This window comes from Protopterus annectens, chromosome 3.part1 (genome assembly GCF_019279795.1).
Source record: "Protopterus annectens isolate FY-2018-M chromosome 3.part1, PAN1.0, whole genome shotgun sequence".
NCBI classification, from domain to species: Eukaryota; Metazoa; Chordata; order Ceratodontiformes; family Protopteridae; genus Protopterus; species Protopterus annectens.
Window position 1 is genome coordinate 57,934,170 of NC_056732.1, and position 20,713 is coordinate 57,954,882.

General features: G+C 38.7%; 1 protein-coding gene across 3 annotated transcripts in view; it reads left to right on the plus strand.

The window, feature by feature from the left end:
* Window positions 1-20,713, plus strand: part of NDUFAF6 (NADH:ubiquinone oxidoreductase complex assembly factor 6) — a 583,839-nt gene that overhangs the window by 504,935 nt on the left and 58,191 nt on the right. For all 3 annotated transcript variants that reach the window (XM_044066568.1, XM_044066567.1, XM_044066569.1), the window contains one exon: window positions 3,066-3,167. In XM_044066568.1, coding sequence (XP_043922503.1) covers window positions 3,066-3,167 — 102 coding nt within the window. The remainder of the gene's footprint in view (window positions 1-3,065; window positions 3,168-20,713) is intronic.

Below are 20,713 nucleotides of genomic sequence, written 5' to 3' on the forward strand. Positions count from 1 at the left end.
AAATAACACAGGGGTTCACATTACAGTTTTACATGAAATCTTAGCAGAGTTAAAGTAGGACAGGGGGATAAGATGTGTTAATTGTGGAATGTAAGAAGGGGGGACAATAAGAAAAAAAGTAGAGCAAGAGTAGGACTAAATGAGAGAAATAAAGATGGTCATAGTCAGAGATGCTCAGTATGATGAAGAGAGAAGTAAAGGAGTGTGAGAAATGGGGAAAAAAGAGGTGAGTCATGTGGGATGAGAGCAGGAACATTCCCAGAGGAATTTGAGATGGGAATGAAGCAGGGTCTTAAAGGTAGAGTGGTTGGCTGCAGTACGAATAAGAGGTGGCAGGGAGTTCCAGAGGCTAGCTAGGGAAAAGGATAGTAGGTGTTTGCCTGGACGATGAGCAGGCTTGTTCAGTTCAAGCAAATTCTGGTAATTGGATCTTAGACGTCTGTTGGGTAGGTGCATTTTGAAGGAGGAGGCAAGGGAGCGGGCAGATGGAGGGATTAAAGATGCATTTATGGACATGAGTAAGTTGAATGTAGGTAAGATGGTTGGGAAGTTTGAGCCAATTTAGTTTGTGAAGGGCATTGCAGTGGTGGGAGGAGGATTTATAGCTGGTAGCAAACTTAGAAATTTTGTTATAACAGGAGGATAGCTTTGTTTTTAGAGAAGATTGAAGGTTGGTAAGAAGTGGGGCATCATACAGGAGAGAAGGAATGAGGAAGGTGTTAGTACAAGTTTAGTAGTGGGAGTGACATAGCGGTTATGGCAGTACAGCATGCCTAGTTTCTGGTGGGTTTTCTTTATATTAGTTAGTAGGTGGGTATCAAATTTTAACTGTTCATCATCTCTCATCTTTTTATGTATTTCCTTGTCTGTCTTTATTTGGATTCTCTTATTACATAAACACATAGCATTACACTGTAAATGCCACCCACCCCTTTGTCCATGTATTAATATAAATCCCTTATGCTTTCATGTTATTTCCATATTAAGTACAATTGTTTAAAATCCTTTGTTTTATTTAATTTACCCATCAGCCTTGCTAGGTCTTTTCCTGTCTTCTTTTCTTTGCCGTTCTCAAGGCACTCCATAAAGTCAGAAACATCTCCAGTGTGCATTCTCCTTTCTGGTCTTTTATTGTACTTGTATGTATGATGTAATCATTCTCCTCTCTGTCATACTGTTTCCCCATTTATGAGTAAAACTGCCTTCTTAGCCTTTTAAGTCTCCACTTTGCATAAACATTACTTTACCTTAGTTAATATCTTAGTTATCAAAACACCTTTCATCTTCATTTGCATATTTTTATTAACAGACAGACCCCACTGTATTTTTTTTTCTAAAGGACCAGGTAACTTTGTTACCCCCATATCACCCCAAGAATTGCCTTCTCCTGTCTTCCAAAATTAATCTTGTATCTACTAGTCAAATAATTTCTGCATGTAGTTTTCACACCACTTCAGTGCAGTCAGTCTTCGCAAGGCATTTATTGCACCATTCCCATGCAGAGAGAAAATCCCCAGTTTATCATTGTCTTGTATTTTATATCTTTTAAGATGCACCTTCTTTCTTTGCCTTACTTTTATTATATTTCTTGCTGTATTTTCTGTAATTGATTTCTCATTGCTTTCATCCATGTCTTAACACACTGCATTTATTTTTAGTAACACTTTCACATTCTTTTCTTTCATCTAAAACCAGATTATTATCTATTTTTTCTGTTTGTAAACTTTCTCCCTCAAAATCCATCTATCCATCCAGTCACAATCCTCTTTTCCCATTTTTGCACATGGGTTGCGGTGTCAATCCAACAGTGACAATCTTCTAGAGCCAAGGTTTACACTGCCGGGTGGCTAGCCCTGCCACGGTAGTTCTTCCACATCCCACACTCACATGCACACTCACACCTGTGGCCAATTTAGAGTGTCCAGTACACCTGCTGCACATCTTTGGAATGTGGGAGGATACCGGAGCACCCAGAGAAAATCAACGCAAACACAGAGAGGACATGCAGACTCTGCACAGAAGGCAGCCCAGCTGAGAATCAAACTGGAGAACCTCTTTCTGTGAGGCAACAACACAATCCACTGCACCACTGTCCGTCAAAAGTGTGCTCTATATTTTATTTAATAATACAGTGTTGTACAGCTTTCCATGTGTTATGTTTTAACACCATCTGATATTAGTCTATATTCCTTATTTTTATTCATTTTACAATCAAGCTAGAAGTGGCCCACTTATTCACATCTACTACATTTCATAACACATTTTTTCTCATTACAGCTATTTTAACTACATTGCAGGCATCTTTATTCTGTAAAGTTCACCACTAAATGACTAGGTACCTTTTATTGTATTAATTATTGCAACAGTAGGGCAAGTGACACTGGTTTTGTTTCAGTACATTCAAATTATCCGTAAGTGACGCAGGTTGTGTTTCAGTACATTCAAGTTATCCGTAAGTGACACAGGTTGTGTTTCAGTACATTCAAGTTATCTGTAAGTGACACAGGTTTGAGTACACTTCCAGTTCATGTGTTTGTTTCATCAATTTCATTCTTTAAAATCAATTTCTATATCTTCTTTTGATAAGTCATCCTTTCTAAACTGTACCATTAATTTATATTTAGAGGTGATGTAGGTTAATGCTGCCGTTTAGTAAATTACGTATTAAAAACATTAACCGTTCTACAGGTAAATAATAGTAGATTTTTTTTTTACCTGTGAATGGAGTTTGCTGTAACATTTGGTTTGCCATGCCGATAAAATGTACTGGCATTTCAGACATGAATTTTCCTAATAATCCTGTATTCATCCTCTTAGCTTTACAGTCTCGTTAACATAAACGAGACTCAATGTATTTCTGAAGTCTGCAGTCTATTTTTTTCTGCACTGTTTATCTGTTGGAGCACTTTCGTTACTTTGACTTTCCGTGGAGTAGTTGTGCATTTTGGAGATGTAGTCTAGATTCTTGCATGTCAGTAACCTGCCACACTTGTGTGGTCCTTTTTTCTCCTTTTCTTCAACGTTTCACAAAAGTGACACTTTTTTTCCATTGTTTTTACTTCTAGCATCGTGTTCCACAAGAGAGCTTGTTAAGAAGAAGCAAAGAGAAGAATGTGAGAGATGTTATATACGACATTGCCAGCCAGGCACATATTCACCTTGATCATGTGAGATTTTATTTTTTTATATATTTGTATCATACACTATTAATCTAGTGATTAAAAATGCTGCTTGTGAGCCCAGTGATATGTTATAGCAACCATCTCCCTTGTCATACCTGAGGGAAAAAAAATCATTTTTGTAAAATTTGTATGTAAATGAAAAGCCTGGTATCTCCTGAACAGCATTTTGCTATGTGAGGGTTATCATGCTGTCCTGTGCTTTAGAGGGCAAAAACAATTACACAGGGTGACTGGCTGGTACGAGGAGTTTAGCTGTTTTATATTGTGTTATATTTCATAAGAGAGCTAGTGCCCCTTAACTACACCATCCTTATAACACGTTTTTAATAACCGCATGCAAGGAATGGGATGCTAAAAGGCCGTAGTGCCCTAACAAACCATAACAGACATTAGCATTTCTATGCACAGACCTGCTGCTGTAGCCTGCTTGTACTTAATTACATAGCTTTGCCTGTCATATCCAGTACAATAACACCATCTGAAAAAACTACAGTATACCAAGTGTGAGAGAAAGCAGAAAGGTTAACAGAGGTGGGCAGAGTTTAATGGAGATTACCCCAGTAAGGATTATTGCAAAATATTAGGGTGCTAGTCATACGTGTTGGTGCAGTGGTACATGGCTGGGACACAATATGTCTGCATGTCAAAACTCTTAGCGACTCATAAAGAGTTGTATGTAGTGGAGCAAGTTTTTTTAGGTTTATGTCTGACAGCTCCTACCTAGCTAGACACGTGTTTGTTTTGATTGGAGCTTTCATCACATGTATTATCTTTGCAGTGATTATTTCACTTGAAGAAATTGTAAATGATTGTTTTTTTTCTTTTATTCTGTTAATCCATGGTTCACACATGAAAGACTCTGGGAAGTTGCAAAAAACTAGAGTGGCTCCTTTCAAGCAGATGACCAAATGAAATGGGAAACACACATATATTATATAATATATATATATATATATATATATAATATATATATATATATATATATATATATATATATATATATATATATATATATATATATATATATATTTTACATTATATAGACTTGAGCCCTGCTTTCCCCTTATAATATACTAGAATGTTGAAGTAATGCAGATTTTACAAAACTGAGCTGAAGCTGAAGGATCAGTTAGAGTGTTTATCAGAAATGCACGGGGGCAGAGATGCTAGGGGTATGCTGTGTCCCTCTGAGAATTAAAACAATGCTGACTGCTCATTGAAGACTTTTCTATACGAGACTGATTACTAGTAGTGGTTTCTTAAAGAAAGTTTTTACAGATGTTTGATGCTGCCTATACTATGGATCTGAAAGTGACTCCTGAAACAAGTGGGCTTGCCAACCTGTTTCTTTATTTTTTTGAACAGATGACAGTAGGAGCCATACTGTTCTGCTGTTCTTCATCCCCTCTTCAGCTTCATAGGTTGTAAAGGTACCAGTGTTAGCCAGAAGTGCAGTTCATCTCAAAGACTGCTTGGAAAAGCTTTGTGTTGGTATGCTGAATATTTAGTCCTGCAGGTGATTACCTTCTGCAGGAGCCTATCATGAAAGTTTACACTTTCATCTGTAGTTTTTAAGTATCTTTTAAGCCAGCATACTGTGTTCATAAGGGTTCAGAAGCTATGTATAAAGAGAAAAGTGAATTAAAACACGAATGCAGATAGTTGGCAAAATAAACTACTGGAGTTATACTTGTTACAGGAAATATTAATATAATGGCTTTGTTAAATTAACCTGTACAAATAAGTTTTTCTAGAATATTTTTAAAAAATGGCTGCAAGATTAATGCCAATTGTGACTTAATTTTGCCTGACATAGTAAAAAGAAGACTGATAGGGAGTGTTTAATATGGCCAAGCTGTCGTTTCTATAAATGTGCTCACGCTACTAGTTAGAAAATATCATATATAGTTTCTTTCTTGGGGACCTTGACCACCACCTCTTCCAATTTCTAAAGTTTCTATGAAAATATGTGTCCTTGGATGCACATTGCATTTGTACTGTATTTTAGTACATAATACTTAGTACAAAGGGACTGGCTTTTTGTTGATTTCCTCGACAGAAGTAAATAAACATTTGTCCTTGTCAAATGTGTTTCTGTGGAGCCATGTTAAAAGAGTAATGGTTAACGATGCACAGTCAGAAATTATTGTAGGAAGCAACATGTGGCATTTTAATTTTGGTAAAGATAACATTGCTTTAACAACCACCATTGATCTTCGTGCTGCAATATGCAGCTTTTTTAAAGTTGGTTTAAATAATTATATTCCCTTCACAAGTGCTATTGTTTAGTGGGAAGCTACCTGCAATGATTTTCTGCCAATAAAAATGACATTGCTTCTCACAGTTATTTTTTTTAAACAAGAAACATCTTTATTAATTAGCACATCTGACATAGTCATTCATACATTGATATAAATGAAAACAAACCATGTTGACGTAACTGTAGTTGCAAACATTATACATCACTTATCTATCCAGTCATTGTCAGTCAAACATTGCACAGCACATTCACATCCTGCTTTCTTTTAAACCTCGTTCCTCCTCTGCATATATTGTCCCCACCGTTCCCATTTGTTCCTATGTAGTTTGCTCCTTCCCTTTTCCAAAGATCCCAATTCCAGTTGTTTTATCTCTGTTACTATATTCACTACTTCTAATATAGTTGGTTTAGACTTTGATTTCCATTTTCTAGTAATTGCTTTTTTGGCAGCCACCATAATTAGACTCAGTAAGGGCTTACTATGTCTAGGCAATTCCAATTCTGTATTGTAGCTCAGACAACTCATTTCCCTGGTTACTGTAGTTTGCTCACCCAGTATGTCAGAGCAGTCTGCATGGAATCTTGAAAGTCTGCCAACTCATTACACTCCTAGAAAATATGTTCCCAGTTACCTCTTTCTTCCCCATCATACCTTCAACATTTGCTATCTACCTCAGGAAAAATTCTCTGTGGAGTCTACTTGGCATATAAAAATACCTATGTAAACACTTCCAAGCAAAGCCCCTAAATCTTCCTGACTTTTTGCATATTTGGGAGACATACATATATCCCCATTGTTTCTTTGTGAATTGCTTATCCAGTCTCTCTTTTCCAACCTGCTGTGATTGATTTTTATAGTTATCATGCAATATTTTCTAATAAAGACTTTCGGCTTTTCCCAGTTAGGGGTCGCCACAGCGGAACTCCGGTCCAATCATGATTGGCAGTGGATTTTTACAGTGCAGAGTTGACAGCCCGATGCCCAACCTTGAACGAAGGCACGCCCATTCAAGCTCACACCTACCTGCATGTCTTTAACATCACTCGACCACGGGGAGGGCATGCAGACTCCACACAGAAGGTGCTCCAGCCGAGAATCGAACGGGAGAACCTCTTGCTGTGAGTCGACAACGCTAACTGCTGCACCACCGCGGCTTTATGGTCTGCTAATTATTCCTTTTTTAACAGCAGTTTCTCTTCTAGAGTTTTCTAAAAGTTCTACCAGTGCTGCTCTTTCACTTAGGATCCCTCTTTTTCTTTGTTTGCCTATACTTTGATATCAATCCTTGATAGAGAAGACAATCTCTATCCTGCAGTCCAAATAAATTATTGGCCTCATCTCATTGTATTGCCTTTCCCTATCTAATTATTTGCTCCCAATACTTTTGTTTTTTTACCAGTTTTCTCCAATAAATTCTAGCGTCCGTTGTCTGTATCCCTCATTGCAGTCATCCCCATTGGCAGAAGTTCCTTTTGCCATTCCCATGTTTCCTTAGTTCTCAGAATACTTTCTGCTTCTTTATAAATATAATATTCTGCATGGTTATTGTTATTCTCCTTAAAGATCTGCATCTTTAGTCCCAGTCTGTCCTTGTTTCTTTAGCTTCCCCCATTTCATCATCATCCCTGTCCACTTTGAATATAGGTTTCTTCTTGTGCTATGTGTAAGAGTCTTAACTCTGTAGCTGTGACATACCCCTTCAAATCGGGTAATCCCAAACTGCCTTGTTTTGGTTTCTGGTAGTACGAGTCAACACAGTTGTTTCTCATCACTCAGTAATTGTTTTATGTCTGTTATCTGGTCAATGCAATTCAAGGTACAACCTCTAGATATATAGTTTGAGTTGCATCTGTTCTGTAGAGTGTAACATTGTTAATGAGACTACTTTTAGATTTATTTCACTGTGGTCATCTAAAGTATGTAACCTAGAATGTGTGGATATTACCTTCCATTACTTCTGTTTTTCTGCAAATCCCTCTTTACTCATATTTTTTACCAGATATGACTGCTTAAACCGTAGAATTATTTGACTACGTTCTGCACGCAGCTTACTGTTGATCAGGATGCTAGCGCATACAGAGGCTTAATCTGTGCTTTTTTTTTTTCCAGACCTTAACTGTGTGCATTTGTATGATTAATCATTAGTTGCAGTTGTGACTTTATGTGAAATTCTGAATTAGTGTAAAGTATATATTCTGAAGCCACGTTTTCTTATCTATTTTGCTGCTTTTACCATTGAGTGTACAGTAGGAACTGCATTTTGTCTGTATATTCATTATACTTAGTTACCGGTTTTCTCACTGTTTTGGTGTACATGTAAGAGTCCTTGTATACGCAGTTGCTTGTTTTCTAATCTCGGTCATATCTGATTTAATAGTAGGGTGTTAGTTCGCTCCAGATTGTAGTCCTCTGTACCATCCATTCTATCTCGGCTCTCTTCCTACTGTATATACGTACCAGTGTTGCCATTTGTACCATCCATTCTATCTCGGCTCTCTTCCTACTGTATATACGTACCAGTGTTGCCATTTGTACCATCCATTCTATCTCGGCTCTCTTCCTACTGTATATACGTACCAGTGTTGCCATTTGTACCATCCATTCTATCTCGGCTCTCTTCCTACTGTATATACATACCAGTGTTGCCATTTGTACCATCCATTCTATCTCGGCTCACTTCCTACTGTATATACGTACCAGTGTTGCCATTTGTACCATCCATTCTATCTCGGCTCTCTTCCTACTGTATATACGTACCAGTGTTGCCATTTGTACCATCCATTCTATCTCGGCTCTCTTCCTACTGTATATACGTGCCAGTGTTGCCATTTGTACCATCCATTCTATCTCGGCTCTCTTCCTACTGTATATACATACCAGTGTTGCCATTTGTACCATCCATTCTCTCTCGGCTCTCTTCCTACTGTATATACCTACCAGTGTTGCCATTTGTACCATCCATTCTCTCTCGGCTCTCTTCCTACTGTATATACCTACCAGTGTTGCCATTTGTACCATCCATTCTATCTCGGCTCTCTTCCTACTGTATATACGTACCAGTGTTGCCATTTGTACCATCCATTCTGTCTCGGCTCTCTTCCTACTGTGTATATGTACCAGTGTTGCCATTTGTACCATCCATTCTATCTCGGCTCTCTTCCTACTGTATATACGTACCAGTGTTGCCATTTGTACCATCCATTCTATCACGGCTCTCTTCCTACTGTATATACGTACCAGTGTTGCCATTTGTACCATCCATTCTATCTCGGCTCTCTTCCTACTGTATATACGTACCAGTGTTGCCATTTGTACCATCCATTCTATCTCGGCTCTCTTCCTACTGTATATACGTACCAGTGTTGCCATTTGTACCGTCCATTCTATCTCGGCTCTCTTCCTACTGTATATACGTACCAGTGTTGCCATTTGTACCGTCCATTCTATCTCGGCTCTCTTCCTACTGTATATACGTACCAGTGTTGCCATTTGTACCGTCCATTCTATCTCGGCTCTCTTCCTACTGTATATACGTACCAGTGTTGCCATTTGTACCGTCCATTCTATCTCGGCTCTCTTCCTACTGTATATACGTACCAGTGTTGCCATTTGTATTGTCCATTCTATCTCGGCTCTCTTCCTACTGTATATACGTACCAGTGTTGCCATTTGTACCGTCCATTCTATCTCGGCTCTCTTCCTACTGTATATACGTACCAGTGTTGCCATTTGTACCGTCCATTCCATCTCGGCTCTCTTCCTACTGTATATACGTACCAGTGTTGCCATTTGTACCGTCCATTCTATCTCGACTCTCTTCCTACTGTATATACGTACCAGTGTTGCCATTTGTACCGTCCATTCTATCTCGGCTCTCTTCCTACTGTATATACGTACCAGTGTTGCCATTTGTACCTCCCATTCTATCTCGGCTCTCTTCCTGCTGTATATACGTACCAGTGTTGCCATTTGTACCGTCCATTCTATCTCGGCTCTCTTCCTACTGTATATACGTACCAGTGTTGCCATTTGTACCGTCCATTCTATCTCGGCTCTCTTCCTACTGTATATACGTACCAGTGTTGCCATTTGTACCGTCCATTCTATCTCGGCTCTCTTCCTACTGTATATACATACCAGTGTTGCCATTTGTACCATCCATTCTATCTCGGCTCTCTTCCTACTGTATATACGTCCAAGTGTTGCCATTTGTACCATCCATTCTATCTCGGCTCTCTTCCTACTGTATATACGTACCAGTGTTGCCATTTGTACCATCCATTCTATCTCGGCTCTCTTCCTACTGTATATACGTACCAGTGTTGCCATTTGTACCATCCATTCTATCTCTGCTCTCTTCCTACTTGCATACAAGTACCAGTGTTGCCATTTGTACCATCCATTCTATCTCGGCTCTCTTCCTACTGTATATACGTACCAGTGTTGCCATTTGTACCATCCATTCTATCTCGGCTCTCTTCCTACTGTATATACGTACCAGTGTTGCCATTTGTACCATCCATTCTATCTTGGCTCTCTTCCTACTGTATATACGTACCAGTGTTGCCATTTGTACCATCCATTCTATCTCGGCTCTCTTCCTACTGTATATACCTACCAGTGTTGCCATTTGTACCATCCATTCTATCTCGGCTCTCTTCCTACTGTATATACGTACCAGTGTTGCCATTTGTACCATCCATTCTATCTCGGCTCTCTTCCTACTGTATATACGCACCAGTGTTGCCATTTGTACCATCCATTCTATCTCGGCTCTCTTCCTACTGTATATCGCCAGTGTTGCCATTTGTACCATCCATTCTATCACGGCTCTCTTCCTACTGTATATACGTACCAGTGTTGCCATTTGTACCATCCATTCTATCTCGGCTCTCTTCCTACTGTATATACGTACCAGTGTTGCCATTTGTTCCATCCATTCTATCTCGGCTCGCTTCCTACTGTATATACGTCAGTGTTGCCATTTGTACCGTCCATTCTATCTCGGCTCTCTTCCTACTGTATATACGCACCAGTCTTGCCACTTGTACCGTCCATTCTATCTCGGCTGTGTTCCTACTGTATATACACCAGTGTTGCCATTTGTACCGTCCATTCTATCTCGGCTCTCTTCCTACTGTATATACGCACCAGTGTTGCCATTTGTACCGTCCATTCTATCTCGGCTCTCTTCCTACTGTATATACGTACCAGTGTTGCCAGTTGTATTGTCCATTCTATCTCGGCTCTCTTCCTACTGTATATACCAGTGTTGCCATTTGTACCGTCCATTCTATCTCGGCTCTCTTCCTACTGTATATACGTACCAGTGTTGCCATTTGTACCGTCCATTCCATCTCGGCTCTCTTCCTACTGTATATACGTACCAGTGTTGCCATTTGTACCGTCCATTCTATCTCGACTCTCTTCCTACTGTATATACATTCAGTGTTGCCATTTGTACCGTCCATTCTATCTCGGCTCTCTTCCTACTGTATATACGTACCAGTGTTGCCATTTGTACCGCCCATTCTATCTCGGCTCTCTTCCTACTGTATATACGTACCAGTGTTGCCATTTGTACCGCCCATTCTATCTCGGCTCTCTTCCTGCTGTATATACGTACCAGTGTTGCCATTTGTACCGTCCATTCTATCTCGGCTCTCTTCCTACTGTATATACGTACCAGTGTTGCCATTTGTACCGTCCGTTCTATCTCGGCTCTCTTCCTACTGTATATACGTACCAGTGTTGCCATTTGTACCGTCCATTCTATCTCGGCTCTCTTCCTACTGTATATACGTACCAGTGTTGCCATTTGTACCATCCATTCTATCTCGGCTCTCTTCCTACTGTATATACGTCCAAGTGTTGCCATTTGTACCATCCATTCTATCTCGGCTCTCTTCCTACTGTATATACGTACCAGTGTTGCCATTTGTACCATCCATTCTATCTCGGCTCTCTTCCTACTGTATATACGTACCAGTGTTGCCATTTGTACCATCCATTCTATCTCGGCTCTCTTCCTACTGTATATACGTACCAGTGTTGCCATTTGTACCATCCATTCTTTCTCTGCTCTCTTCCTACTGTATATACGTACCAGTGTTGCCATTTGTACCATCCATTCTATCTCTGCTCTCTTCCTACTGTATATACGTACCAGTGTTGCCATTTGTACCATCCATTCTATCTCGGCTCTCTTCCTACTGTATATACGTACCAGTGTTGCCATTTGTACCATCCATTCTGTCTCGGCTCTCTTCCTACTGTATATACGTACCAGTGTTGCCATTTGTACCATCCATTCTATCTCGGCTCTCTTCCTACTGTATATACGTACCAGTGTTGCCATTTATCTTCTTCACACCCTCCCTGCCTTTTCTGTCTTCTCTGACCATATCTAGGCTGGTTAATTTGGTTATATTCATCCCTTAATATATTATCTCCCCTTTTTTCAGGACCTGCTGCCTGTAATACCACTCATGCGACTTAAAACTCAGCACAGCCACTGTATAAACTCCGCGGACAGCACAGTACAAGTCACCTTCTAAATCGTTAAAGTCCAAAGTATATTAAAAAGAACAGCCTGTAAACCGTTATATGTGTTAATTCTTCTGCCTGCATCTCACTGCTAATTGTTGCTGCTACACTGTATTTTATAACATGACTACTACCTTGCCTTTCCCTGGAAATCTGCATTCTTTGACATAATTGCTCTGCTATGCATAACTCCACCTGCCTAACCTATCCACTAGCTCTGCTTCATACGTCATTTCCATCCTACTGCTTTTCTGCTATAATTATCCCTCTGAACACTTTTAAGTTTGGACACAGTACTTTACACTAACTCTCCTTGTGATATCTGGCCTTACGGCTAACTACTAGCCTGTCTCCCAAATAGGTTTGTGACTACCTTTTTTTTTCTGCCTATCTGAAATTACCTGCCCGTACAAGTGATTCTACTTACTGATTTTTTGTGAGAAGTCACAACCAAGGGAGTAGCCCAGCTCCGTTCGCCCTTGCTATGCTCAAGCTCACTCCGCTCCTCTACCCTACCCCCAATCCTACCCACACCTATATCATTTCCTTTTACCTAATCTCCTGTATCCCCACCCCCAAACCCCACCCCTTCCTGGCCCAGTCCCAGCTAGTTACACCTTACACTTACATAATAACTAGACCTCCTTTGCTTCTTCTAAAGTTTTACCTATTCCAACTCCTCCGCTTGAGGCTTTCCTCAATTTCCTAGTGTACCCTGAAATTTTAAATATTACCTTTTCTACAAATCTACTTATGTCACCTCTGCTTACAACTACTGACCTACCTCATTAAAATGACCTACATGATCCAAACTTTCCCCTGTTTGCCTCCTGTTCTTCTGCTTTACCTTCTTACCTCCTATAATACCCAACTAACATCTGAATATCTAGCTCCAACCTTTACTCATCCAAATCTCTTCCCACATCCTCTTCACTCTTCCATAATTTGCTCTTCCATCTTTCCTACTAATACTCTCCTTCCCAAAAATCAGAAAATTCTTCCTTCCTCCACAAACTTTATAAAACTTAAAATAAAGTATCACATCTACTACGCTTTTAGAAAAATAAAGTACCTCATCTACTACCCTGCTCTCTATAATGTCTGCTTCCTCTCTACCACTATCAGGTGATATTTATCCAAATCCAGACCCAAAATCTACTCCCCCCCCCCCATCCACAATTCTACTGTTCCAGATGCAGGACACCTTACTGTCCCCAAAAAAACATATATATTTTTACTCAATGAATATTAGAAGTGTGTTAAAATCAGTAAATTCCACGCCTTGATGTCAAATCACTCCCCATATATCATCACCTTCACAGATACATGGCTAAAACCTCAAAACCTTCATAGAGACATTCTCCCTGCTGGATACAGTATACTTCAACTAGACTGCCAAAAGAAGAAAGAGGGATAAGTTGCCATTGCCTACTGTAACCATCTTTCTCTTGCATCTCTAGATAAACCAATCCCATCCTTTCTACCTCCTGAAATCCTGACAGCTAACCTTAAACTTAATTATATTACAATCACTGTAGCCGCCATTTATATACCCCAGGAGGCAACATTCCCTTACTGGAAAATATTCTCTTTTACCTTTCTCAACACATACAAAATTAAATCATCCTCCTTGGGGCCATAAATATAAATTGGCTACCCCTCTGCTCACCAAACTCCACCTTATGTATCAGCTTGCATGGCTTTACACAACTTAATATCTACACCCACCCTTGCTAACAAATCTCACAACTCTGGCTCTGTTATTGACTGGATATTAGTCTCAGACCAACTTAAATATTATAACCCTGTATCTGCCCGACTCCCCAAGTGATCACACCCCAGTAAACGTTCTTAGATTCACTCCACATTTCTCCAGTCCACATAGATGCATTACATGTAGCAAGTTATCAAACTTCAACCCAGAAACTTAATACCCTCCTCTCCAAAATTGACTGGTCTTTTCTGACCCAAATTCCCTCTAGAGGAAGCAGTACACTCATTTAACACAGCCTTCATAAGTATTCTTAACTCACTGGCACCCCTCCGCACAGTACATATTAAATCAAACATATCCCCATGGCTAACTAATGCTACCTGCACCTTGATGCAAACCAGATACAGGATGTGGAAAACATGGATAAAAATAACCTTCCTATCCACTTACAAAAATATAAAGAACTCAGAAACCTGACAAAATGACTTCTATTATAACTCACCTACTGCACAAAGATCAAATCCCCTCAAAAATTGGCACTCAGCAAATCAAGTATTGCATCTTGGCAACCCCTCATCTCCTAACTCCTGCCCAACAAATGCACCCCAAGAAACCTCAGCCATCTTCAGTTCCTACTTCATTGAATCCATTGGGAAGATGTTCTGTTCTGACTGCTCTACTACTAACACATTAAATCCCCTGACCTCTCTCCTACTCTGAATCCTACTAACACTTTTTCCCTTAAACCTGTACCTACTAGCTACATTAAATCTCTACTCTGCAAACTAAAATACTGCTCTGTATCCACAGACAGCATGCCTCCCTACTTCCTTCAGGTAGCAGGAGACTCTCTCACTATTTCTGTATCTATTCTGATTAACCGTTCCATCTCTGAATCAACAGTTCCCGCTATTTGGAGATAATTCTATACTCTATCTATACGTAAAGGAGGAAACTCCAGAAACATCTCCAATTTCAAACTTATTGCTATCATCTCACCTCTCTCAAAAATATTATAAAAATGTGTATACAAGCAAGTCATGCAGCACTTAAGTCAAGAAAATCTACTCACCCCCACATAACATGGCTTTTGCTCAAAACCAGCCCCACTACTGCCCTCCTATCCTTCATCCACACTATTTCTCTGGACAGAGATAACAATAAATATGTCACTTGCTTATGCCTAAATCTTTCTAAGGCATTTGTTACAGTCTCCCACTCCCTTCTTCTGTACAAACTGAGTAACCTTAACTTCTCCACCACTACCGTTGCCTGGTTTTCTAGCTATCTCACTGATTGACTACTATCAGTAAAGTGGTTCTCTGCTCTCTCCCCTTATCACCCTGTTAAAATGGGTATTCCCCAAAGATCTGTTCTTGGTCCATTACTTTTCAATATCTTTGCTAATCTACACCATACCTCTTGCCCTCTGTCATCCCACGTCCAATATGCTGATGACTCTACAGTCACACCATTACAGACACTCTCCTTGACCTAAATTCTGTTACTCAGACATCCTTTAACTCAGTTGAAACCTGGCTCTCTAACAACCAGCTTATTCCAAATCCTAAAAAACTAAACTTACATTTTCTTCCCAACAACCTAAACCACCTTAAATCAACTTTTTCTATACAGTCTCTTAATAACGCTGCTATCACTGATGAACCGAACACAAAACGTCTAAGTGTCATAATAGATGACCAACCGAAATTTGAATCGCATGTAAATAACTGCATTAAGAAAATCCATCAAAAACTTGGCCTCTTCTACAGAAATAAAAAGTTCCTTACTAACGAAGCAAAATTATCCCTCTCGTATGCTTACCTGCTACCAAGTCTATTGTTTAGCTCTCAAATCTTCACAAACCTGAAATCATCTGTCCTAACTAAGTTAGAAACTACCTATAACAAAGTGTCCAGATTTGTGGCAAACCAAAGTTTTAGATCTCATCACTGTCTCTCTCTCTAAAAAACTTAAACTGGGTAGAATTACCTCACCAGCTTCTCCTCTCTCAGCTTCAGACTATTCACTATTTGTTGTATCAGCTGTCATACTGTCCCTCCCTATCTCCTCTAATCTCGTTTTACACTCCTTCTAGGACTGTCCAAAGCTCGGACTAAGACCTGCTACAAATCTATAAACCCAAGAACAAAATTGGTTGCAACCTCTACAGCTACCATCCAACCATATCTTGGAACAAACTGCCATTAGAAATTAGGTCACTCAAAAAAACTCAGCCACTAAAGATTGCATAAAAAGTCACTCATCATTCCAGTTTACACGCCTTCCATAATCTGTCTTCCTTTCCTAGGACAGCCTACTGCCTGCCCTCTCTGGTTCAATTTCTGTTTATTTGTTAGCTCTCTTAGCCACCTTATCTAGGCAATTACTTGTCAATCAGTTTTAATTATATACTTATTTACGTATTACCTGTATTATCCTTATTAACTGTAACTTCCTTAGCTAAGCTATTCAAACTGTATATATATATTTTACACATAACTTATGTTAATGGAAACGTAAACCTTGCCATTTTATGCTTGTATTGTCACAATTGAAACTTTATTATTTTGTATTACTTTTATTGTAATTTTTTTCTTCTTCCCTGACCACCTCTAAATCAATGATGTTCCTCATGTCTAGATAATTTCTAATCTCATCCTTTTCTGTCCAGTTCCCCCCTACTAACCTTTCCTCAGCTTACTTTGACAAACTACAATATCTACACTACAATAAGTAATTATATCAGTTGATTGTATAATACTTGTCAGCTATAATAGCATAGAATGTCATTTGTGGTGTACTGTATGTCTTGTATATTTTTGGTATAATTTCTTGTATAAGATTTGTATATTTTTGGTATAATTTCTTGTATAAGTTTTGTATAATTTCTTGTTTAAGTTTTGTATAATCTCTATATGTGGAGCTTTTCTCCCCAGGCCTCTGCTGAAAATGAGTCTTATCCCAGTCGGACTTTCCTGGTAAACAAATGTAAAATAAATAAATAAAACTTGAGGAGCCTTTCTCACCGAGCCTCTGCTGAAAAAGGGCTATATCAGCTCAGTTGGACTAACATGGTCAACAAATGTAGCTTATCCCACTTGACCCTTGCCATTTTCCCCTCCCAAAGTCCTTCAGCTCTTTATTAAGTGCTATTCACAACTTCTCTTCTGGTTGATAAAAATATGCCTGACCTGTGTATAAGACTAAAGGGACTAAAAATATTTTAACTGCTTGTATCTTGCTATCCATATCCATATAACGGAGCTTCCAATTTCTTAGTTTTTGTATTATCTTTTGTTTAGTCTCTTCCCACATATCCTTAGCTGCCTCACCAGAATCCTTTGTAATCCACGTGCCTAAATACTTCATTTTATCATGTCCTCATAAATATGGATACTGCCAAACCAATTAATGTGTGGGTGCGTAATTTGCAACTATTGCCTTTTTATAGCGTCATTAATTTTGTATCCCAAAAAGATTTGAAACTGCCTCAAAGTGTTCCAGAATACTGAAATGTCCTTTTCTGGTTTTATCAGGTATAAAATAATATCATCTGCAAGTAGACTTGGACTTTCTTGACTATAATAGCAATTATATCCTTGAAATTCTGAGTCGCTTATTGTCTTTCTTAATGCTTCTAAATATAGCACAAATAACAAAGGAGAAAGAGGATACCCCTGCCTGGTTCCTCTGCTCAAACAGAAATTATCAGAGAGGACCCCACCCACTTTCATCTCTGTTTCCTTATATAGCCTTCTAATCAACCGTATAATTTTATTAGGGAATGCAAATGCTTCCATTGCCCTGCTCATAAACTCCCAGCTTACTCTGTCAAATGCTTTCTCTGCATCATAACCCACCAACAATGGTGGTATTTTCTTATATTCTGCTTCCCTCCGGATCATCAATGTTCTGTTAATGTCAAATGTTTGTCTCTCCTCCACAAAACCACATTGATCCATAGCTGTCAATTTTGGCATCACTTTTGCCATTCGTTTAGCCGTTATAGACATAAACACTTTATAATCATGGTTTAGGATTGAAATTGGCCTGTATGAGGCTGTATCTGATGTATCTTTACCCTCTTTAGGTATTACAGCCACCACAGCTTTCTTCGTGAATGTTGGTGCTTCTCTTAAAATACTGTTAAATAAAACCAATCTTTCAGTTTTTTTTTTTCCCTTCTAGCTTCCAATCTTCAACAGGAATACCATCTATTCCTGGGGAATTGCTTCCACAATTGTTGATCTCAGAGAAACAACATATAACAATTTACTGTTCATTAAAATGCATAGGTTTCGCAGATGGTCTTGACTGTGAAAAAGCAGCACACAGAGAAAATATTTCTTGAGGGATAAAAAAATGTATACTGAAGATTGAGAAGTCAACATTATACCTGGCACCAGAGCCACAGCAAACAGCATGTGTTGTAATGAAAAAAAAACCTCTTGTATTTTAACACATATAAAGAATTATTATCGATAATGAAGTCTAACTGAAACAGTACCATAGCGAATCACGACAGGTGTATCATAAGGAAAACATACACTAGAACATTACTGGTTAGAGATGTGTGGACAGAAATGATTGCTGGGATGCAGCATGCAACAGTTTACTAAATGTGATTGATTAATGCATGTATGTATGTACTTATTTATTGCATTCAATTGGCAGGAACAGCTGGACAATAAATTTTCAGCAGAGGCCCAGGGAGAAAAGGTTCAACTGACAAAATAGTATAAATATATATATATATATATATATATATATATATATATATATATATATATATATATATATATACATAAAATGCATACTTTGTGCAGAGATGGCAAATGTCTCTGTTAAGACAAAAGAAGCACAATATAATTAACATATGCATGCAGTGTGCAAGGTTGCATCAACAATTATTCAGTCAATTCAGATGATTGTAGGAAAGTAACAGCATTTTAATTTTGATAAACAATTACATTGACAAGAGCTGTTGACAGTTGGAAAGCAATGAATATTTTGCTGTTGATTAAAAAAAAAAAAATGATTGCAGTGAAGCAGCATTTTGCTGAATGGTTGTGGTAAAGCAACATAAGGCATTTGCAGGGAAACGGCATGCAGTAGTTTAATAGGGTAAAATATGCATTGCTTTCAGAAGTGCTATCAATCACACGGAAGCAGCTTATAACCTGTTGTTAAAAAAAAAAGACATTGCTGTCACAAGCACTACTGACTGTGGAAATTTAATGTACGTTATGCTGCTGATAACATAAGACATTGTTTTCACTGCTGATAACAAAAGACATTGTTTTCACAAGTGCTGTTGATTAAGGAAAAACGTACAGAGAACATGGCCATGGACAGATCAGTACTCAAATGAGTAATTTTATGTTTAAAATCAAGGTGGAAACACTTTGCCTGATCAGGGAAGAAGCTCTACTGTATTTCAGAAGAACCAAAGAATTTTAGCTAACAATTGGTTTGTTGCTTCTGTTTACATCCTATCTGGAAAACCGAAAACAAGCAGTTCTCTGGCAAAACCTTCTTTCAGACCTCCTCCCCACCTCCATAGGTGTCTCACAGGACTCTGTTTTAGGTCCACTACTGTTTTCCATTTTCATAAATGACCTTCATCTCGCTACCCCACATTCAATCTGCATTCAGTATGCAGATGACACAACCATCATTTGTTCTGGCTCATCCCAAACTGAACTTCATTTATTCACACAAAAAGCCTTCGCTCCTCCTTAACCCAAAAAAAAACAAACTTTTGCTCTTTACACCCACTTACTTGTCTCCCTCCCTTCATTTCACACTCACATCCAGCAATGGTACCCTTATCTCTCCAGACCCCACCACCAAACTCCTAGGAATTACAATGGACAATCAACTAAAATTTGCCACTCACATAAACACAACAATAAAATCTACTAACAGAAAACTTGGATCTCTCTATAGAATCAAATCTTTCCTGAAACCAGAAGCCAGAACCACAATAGCCAGAACCCACTTAATCTCTACCCTATTATATGCTTCCCCCATATACACCAATCTTTTTAAGCATAATCTTAACAAACTAGCTACATCATATAACAATATTGCCAGATTTGCTACAAACTCTCCATACAGGACTCATCACTGTCTGAATCTTAAACAACTAGGCTGGCTTGAATTACCTCACCTAATACAATTTAACCAACTTACAATTGCCCACAAAGCCCTATACCATCCCGACAACACTCCAATGCTCTCTACCCTCATAAGACCATACAATAACCTGAGGAATCTACGCTCCTCTAATAGAATGCTGATTCATACTTCCTTATCAAATAACTTAGCAGGAGACACCATATTCTCCAATTCAGTTGGCAAAATATGGAATCTCCTACCACAAGACCTTACAACCCTAACCTCACTCCCACTATTTAAAACTAACCTAAAACTTTTCCTGTCTAACCACTGGCTATGCTCTTGCAACAACCCTGACTAAACGTTTTTTTTTCTCTATTTATTTGAATTTTAAACTTACCTTTTCTTCTTAATTCCTAACTCTGTCACTCCTGAGTACTACTCACCATGCTTGATTGTACTAGTCACTTTTTTATACAGTCATTTTTCTAAATTTTACTTCATCTGATGCTGTAATACTCTAAGTGCCTTTCTCAAATCTTTCTACTTTTTTAGTCTTTTTTAAACTGTTTTCAAATTTTACATTAAATGTTTTATGTATGTTTGCAGTGTGTTTATTATTATTTAGTATGACGTTACTGGAGCTTTTCTCCTGAGCCTCCACTGAAAATGGACATGTATCCAGTTGGACTAGCGCGGTCAACAAATGTAAAATAAAAATAAACAAATAATGAGAACTCCTGCTGCTACTGTGATAGGTTTGCTACTGTGGCAGAATGGAAAGTAGAGTTGTGACTGTACCTGCAACCTCGATGTCTTTGTATAGTGATTATCAGCAGTGGCAGATCTTTCTGAAAACGTCTTTGTATGACAGGTGCTCTTTTGAA